The sequence below is a fragment of the Chelmon rostratus genome, chromosome 18, assembly GCF_017976325.1.
Source record: "Chelmon rostratus isolate fCheRos1 chromosome 18, fCheRos1.pri, whole genome shotgun sequence".
Classification (NCBI taxonomy): Eukaryota; Metazoa; Chordata; class Actinopteri; order Chaetodontiformes; family Chaetodontidae; genus Chelmon; species Chelmon rostratus.
This window is the reverse complement of record NC_055675.1, coordinates 18,918,738-18,924,737: the sequence shown is the minus strand read 5'-3', so window position 1 is coordinate 18,924,737 and position 6,000 is coordinate 18,918,738. Positions and strand designations below refer to the sequence as shown.

The 6,000-nt window shown below is 45.4% G+C and overlaps 1 protein-coding gene across 2 annotated transcripts in view; it reads right to left on the bottom strand.

The window, feature by feature from the left end:
• Positions 1-374: 374 nt before the first annotated feature.
• The window catches only part of jag2b (jagged canonical Notch ligand 2b), a 44,081-nt gene continuing 38,455 nt past the window's right edge, over positions 375-6,000 (bottom strand). For both annotated transcript variants that reach the window (XM_041958152.1, XM_041958153.1), the window contains 9 exons: positions 5,767-5,883; positions 5,522-5,549; positions 4,873-4,958; positions 3,553-3,666; positions 3,266-3,381; positions 2,390-2,647; positions 2,150-2,281; positions 1,242-1,392; positions 375-1,100 (listed from right to left, as the gene is read on the bottom strand). In XM_041958152.1, the coding sequence (XP_041814086.1) occupies positions 556-1,100; positions 1,242-1,392; positions 2,150-2,281; positions 2,390-2,647; positions 3,266-3,381; positions 3,553-3,666; positions 4,873-4,958; positions 5,522-5,549; positions 5,767-5,883 (1,547 nt within the window). In that variant the 3' untranslated portion in view covers positions 375-555. The remainder of the gene's footprint in view (positions 1,101-1,241; positions 1,393-2,149; positions 2,282-2,389; positions 2,648-3,265; positions 3,382-3,552; positions 3,667-4,872; positions 4,959-5,521; positions 5,550-5,766; positions 5,884-6,000) is intronic.

The window sequence follows — 6,000 nt, the reverse complement described above, 5'->3', positions numbered from 1 at the left end:
GCAAAGCCAGAAAGCGACAGAGCAAAGGGAGGGTTTCCTCTGTTACTGTGGCTGCAACAGTCCATTTCCCTCAAAACTCTTCCTTTACTGTCCTTTTAATGCGTATCTGCCCCCCCACAGACACTGAGAAGGAGCCGGCTGACAACTAAATCATAATTATCTGTAAACAAACAAACAAACAAAAATCTTTATACAGGTTGTTTTTTTTTTCTCCTTTCTGATGATTAATCGTTTCTTTAGTGGTATAATACCATAAACCAAAATTGAACAGAGCTTCTTTTGCCTCCTGAATAATCATTACATTTCAGCTCCTTTTGTACATAATGAAAGAAAAATAAGTGAACAGAAGCAAAAAAAAAAAAGGATGTTCACTGTGCTCTAGCCCCCTGAATCCAAAATCATTTCAGGTGACAGTGACAAAAACATGGAAACAAAGCAAAGAACGGCTTATGAAAACACAAAGCCTTTTTTCATCTCAAAGTAGTCCAAAAAATAAGAATAGTTGCTGCCTCGCAGCTCCTCGCACTCACACTGCGAGTCCTTTGTTTAACTTTCTTATACACAATGGTCTCTGAGGTCTTTTTGACCAGTCAAGGCCGCACTAACATTTTTCCAGCGGTTGTCTTTGGGGCTGTAGCTTGGGGTCCGGTGGGGCGCTTTGAGGGGTGAACTGGAGCTGTGCAGGGTGCAGATCACTCCCCCACTGGACTGCACTGCAGTCTTAGAGTACTTACTTACTGGCTGCTTTCCCGCCTCTGCTCCACCACACTCATCCTCGAGCTCAAGCTCGCCTTCCGTCTCCTCCTCCTCCTCCTCCTCCTCCTCCCCCTCCCCCTCACACGTCCGATAGGAGGGGCCCATGAGCTTTTTGCGCTCCTGCTCGGCCTCCCTGTTGCTTTCTTTAAGCTGCTGCTGCTGCTGCTGCTGGCGTCCCACGACAAGCCGGAGCGGCTCCCACTGGTTGTTCACGCTGTCGTCAGCGGCCGATCGCACGTTCCTCTCACGCTCTTTTCTCCGTTTACGCGTCCACCAAACGCATACGATGATGCAGAAGAGGCAGAGCAAGCAGAAGACCACACATAGCAGAGGCACCAGGTAATCTGTTGACACCAAGATGCACAAGAGAGGAAATGAAGAACGAGCACGGAGTAATCAGCGGAAGTAGAGAGAAGTCATAAACGAGGAACTAAAGGGGGCCCAGAACAAACCCTTGTGGGACACCTTTGTTAATTATTACTCACCCACTGAAGGGGACATGACCTGTGTTTCCACTTTGACCTCAATGACTGCCAGCATGATGGTGCTGTTGTGCCGCTTGGACAAGGAGCCTACGATGGCACTGGCTGTCTCCTGGATCAGACTGTGGTCTGGTAGATCCTCTGGCTGGAACGACTGAGAACCAAACCAGAGAACATGGAAGAAATGAGACACAATAGCTTTCATTTCTTAATCTTAATGTGTTACTTAGCTGCCAAAGTGTCTGAGCTTTGGTCATGTCCTCTGAGGACAAACAAAAAGGGACACTTGAGGTTTAGAAAAAGTGAAAATAAATAAATAAGCTGATTTGAAGGGCTAGTTGAATGATTTGTAAAATACATTTATTCACACTTCCTGCTTAGAGATCGATACCACTCTCATGTCTGTACATTACGTATGCTAGATACTGGGAGGTGATAGTCTTAGCTTAGCATAAAGACCAGAAACATGGAAACAGCTACCCAGGCTTCATCCAAACAGCAAGAAATAGTTACACAGTTAACAATTCATGCCATTTCCTCCTGCTTCTAGTCTTTATGCTAAGCTAAGCTAATTGCCTCCTGGCTCCAGCTCCATACTTAGCGCAGACATGAGAGTGATATCAATCTTCTCATCCTCTGTAAGATTAAGTTAATTTCCAAAAAAATTCAGGCTATTCCTTTTCATTTTACTTAGTATTGCAAAGCCTTCAGCAACAAAATTTATCACCTCAGCCCTTTAGTCAAACTGTGTAAACTGGACACAAGAGCTCCAACACTGTGCTTCTCAGCTGAAATTCGGTAGTTTTAATTAAGTATAATTAATACTGTGCACAACAAGAGTATAGTGGACTCTGTAAGCCAAGAATAAGATGACGTACAACTTCAAATTTAAGTGTGGCTTGTTCACTTACTATAGCCACATCTACAGCATCCTGATTTGAGTCAGAGAGGTCGCAGAGGAGAAGAAGGGCGTGGTCCTTTGCCAAGCTTCGGGTGTCGGGAAGATACCTCAGCTCGTAGCAGATGTTCTCCACTGTTGTTCCCTGCATAATGTGCACAAGCAGTCTGATCAGTAACAACACAAAGGCCACCACTTTGTTCAAGACTGTGCGACTGCAGCAAGAAAAGCTGCATGTGAGGGGATGACTCACTGGTGGTACTTTGTCTCTGTTGAAAACAAGTGTTATGCGGCCACAGCTGTTGTCCAAATGCCCGCTGTTCGGCTGGCACTTGGTGGTTGCTTGTGGAGGTGAGGGTCCAGCCATGGTGCAAACCCCCCACTCGTGGCAAGGGGGAGAGAAGCAGGTGAGGTAGCTGTGCTCCAGACACTCTCGTCCAGCCGGGCAGGACTGCTGTCTCTGGTCCTGGTCTGATGACCGGAGCCGGCAGGGACGACGACCACACAGCACCTGGTGTCACAGATCAGCTTTATTCATCCACATGAAATCTCAAGAAGCCTTTATACTGGTGTTACCCTGCATGCTGCTTTGTTCTGACAACCATGTTAGCTACCATCTCATTTATGGCTGCAAATAACATTTATATTATCAATTGATCTTTCAGACGATTTTCTTGATTAGTTCATTAATTTTTGCTCTGTAAAATGTAAAATAGTGCAAAAAAAGTCCATGACCATTTCCTAAAAGCCACAAAATGCTTTTTTTGTCCAAAATATTTAGTTTACTAAGATTAAAGACAAAGAACTGCAGCAATGTTTTGGTATTTTAAAATGACTCAAATTAGTAATGGATTATCAGAATAGTTAGCAATTATTTTTTTTCAAATAGACCGAGTTGTTGTTTCAGCTCTCATCTTAAACTACTGTCACAGCATAATTTTAACAGTATTAACATTGTGATTTTTAATAGTTAACAGATTAAATGGAAAAGGCTACATAACAATATAATTATTTTTGACTTTTACATGTAATTGATGAACATATATTTCCACACCAACTACTAATCTAAACAAGCTTTCAGAATATGTATCACTAAGTGTTGGCACTGCTTTTAGAAGGCCTGTGCTACCTTTGTACAGTCCACTTTGCCATTGATGCAATGGCAGCTGTTACACTCTTCCTCCCAGCGGCTACTGTGGGGAAACTGCAGCCCAGCATAGTGGCAAGTCTTCCCGATACCTATGACTACATACAGACAGAGAGACAGAGACAATTGGACTTGTAATTATCAACTAATTGAATGGATGAATCAGTGGAATCATAACCCTGCATCAACTAGACAAGAGCACCAGGTTTGACTAAATCAACAAAAGCAGGAGTGAATAAATGAGTGATATTGAGCAGAGTTGTACTAACACTCTTGGCATCGGGCTCCTGTTCGACCCAGTGGACAGATGCAGCGGAAACCGTTGATCTCGTCCACGCAGGTGGCACCGTAGGCACAGGGTGAAGACTGGCACTCGTTTATGTCTGTGAAGGGAAGAAAAGCACCAAATTCGAGTCAAACATTTCTTATCCTATGACCCTTTATAGTCCACTAAAGGCCTGGGCACATCGAAGAGTGTCACAGCAAAATTTGTCTTCACAAAAATTGTGAGTCCAGAAGCTTGGTGACGCAGGCACTACTTGCAGGGCTAGTCAGTAAACTACTACCTGGCTAGCAAACTGCTAACATGCTAGCCAGCTAGAGCATGCTAGTGCTAGTCAGTCAGAAAAGCTCTCTGGGCCTCTTTCTCTATGTTCTGCACAGTTTATTTGTACAAGCTTGCTAACTGACAGATACCTCATTAGCTTGGTTGCTAACAGGATAATGCCATTGACTTCTGCCTCTTGAACGTCTGCGAACCATTCCTCTTCTGTGGAGCAGTTCATATTCCATTCATTCATTTTGGATCTAACAACAAGGCGTCAAGACTATATAGACGGCTTGCTCTTGGTCAACTGCGCAAATCTGCATGTCGCCAAAGTCGAACTCGACATGAAAATATTGCACAGATCCATTGATCGCTGTGATGTCGGAACGAACCGATTTAGGTGCAAAATTCAAAATCATCTCATGACCTTTCGGATTCATCTCATCAGCAGCCAGTAAGACCAAAAACTTCCAGTTTTGGCTAAATAAATCACAAAGTCAGTACTGTACGGTTTATTCACCTCATTTAATTTCGAAACGAATAAACGGTGCACACGTTTAGCTACCAGCCCGTGGGCTATTTGAGCTTTGAGTGACACTATCCATTGTGCCCTCCCACCAAAATCACTGCTAAGCCCGGGCCATTGTCACCCAGATTCCACATGAACACAGTCTGGAAGAGAATTCTCAAATTCAAGCCTGACAGAAAAGGTGAACGCTATCCGGCCGAAACAAAAGAGCAAAGAAAGAAGAATTTCAGGGTCACTGGGTAATTTGTCTTCCGTGTGTGTTTGTGTGACTGTGAGAGTATGGAGGAGGGACGACCTCTGACCCCTGAGGCGTTAAAGGACCGAGAAAAAGGGAGAGGGCGGCGTCCCGGCCTTACATTTAGGTGTCAATGTGTCCATCTCCTCCTTGCCTTGCCTCCTTTTTCTCCCCTCTCTCCATCCTCTTCATCTTAACACGTTGCTATGGTAATGTTATGGCCTCGAAGGATCAGGATCTTATTTTAAAACCTTTGACACAAAGCAGTCACTACTCACTGATTCGGCAGTCCGGTCCGGCGAAACCAGGAGCGCACTCGCACCGGAACCAGTTGACTCCGTCCACACAGATGCCGCCGTTGTAACTGAGAGAGGAAAGAAATAAAAAAAGATCAGATGAGGCCGAACAAGAGCCACATCCTTTCCAGCTGCAACAAAGCTCATTGTGTGTGTGTGTGATGGCGGCGGTGGTGGTGGGGGTCACAAGGCTCAATTCAACTCATCAATACAAGCCTCCACCTTTCAGATGCTAATTGCCGTGTCCAGTCCCTCCCCTCCTCTCATCATGCCTCTCTTCCATTCCTCCTCAAAGCCCGGCTTCCCCCCCAGGTCGCATGGGAAGAATGGACACATAAGCCCCCCCGCCACTCCCCCACCTGCATTCACCACGGGGTAGGTGGGGACCCCCCCCAAAACCTCTCTCTCCACCTTTCTCTATCCTATTCAATAGCCAAGCCCCCTGTTCTGAGAGATGCCCCCTTTGAGGCTTGATTTAAGGACAACTTCCACTGCTTTTAGCAACCCTTCACCCCTCCAGCCTGTGTGAAGTGTGGAGATGAGGGAGGCAAGACGATGGGGATGAAAGGGGGGGGGGAGAGATTTGGCTACACCACAGGAGTGTGTGAGGCAAGAAAACGCTGCTACATACCACGGATGAGGGTTGCAGTCGTTTATATCTGTTGAGTAGAGCGAGAAAAAAGGAGAAATTTAGTGCTGAGCTGTCACATATTTGTTCATTTCATGTCACTTTTTCCAGAACTTTCATAAATAAAGCTATTAAGATCAAATATTTCAGAAACATGATGTGGGCTTTAAGACATGATAAGTACATTACAGCTGACAGCATGGTGACTTTTACGTCAGTTATGTGCAAAGCTACAGAGAGAAACTAACTTTGGCCACAGGTGGGGCCCTCCCAGCCCTCTTTGCAGATGCAGGTGAAGGTGTCTCCTCCACCCACACAGGTTCCACCGTTGGAACAAGGACTGGAGGCGCACGTGCTGTTCTTGGCTGTGGGACGAGAGGAACACGACACAATGTTGGACTGCATCAATAAATGAAATTCTTTGGATCCTTCCATCAAAAATGATCCCTGAAGAACCCTGAGTACTGCAAGCAACACCATCA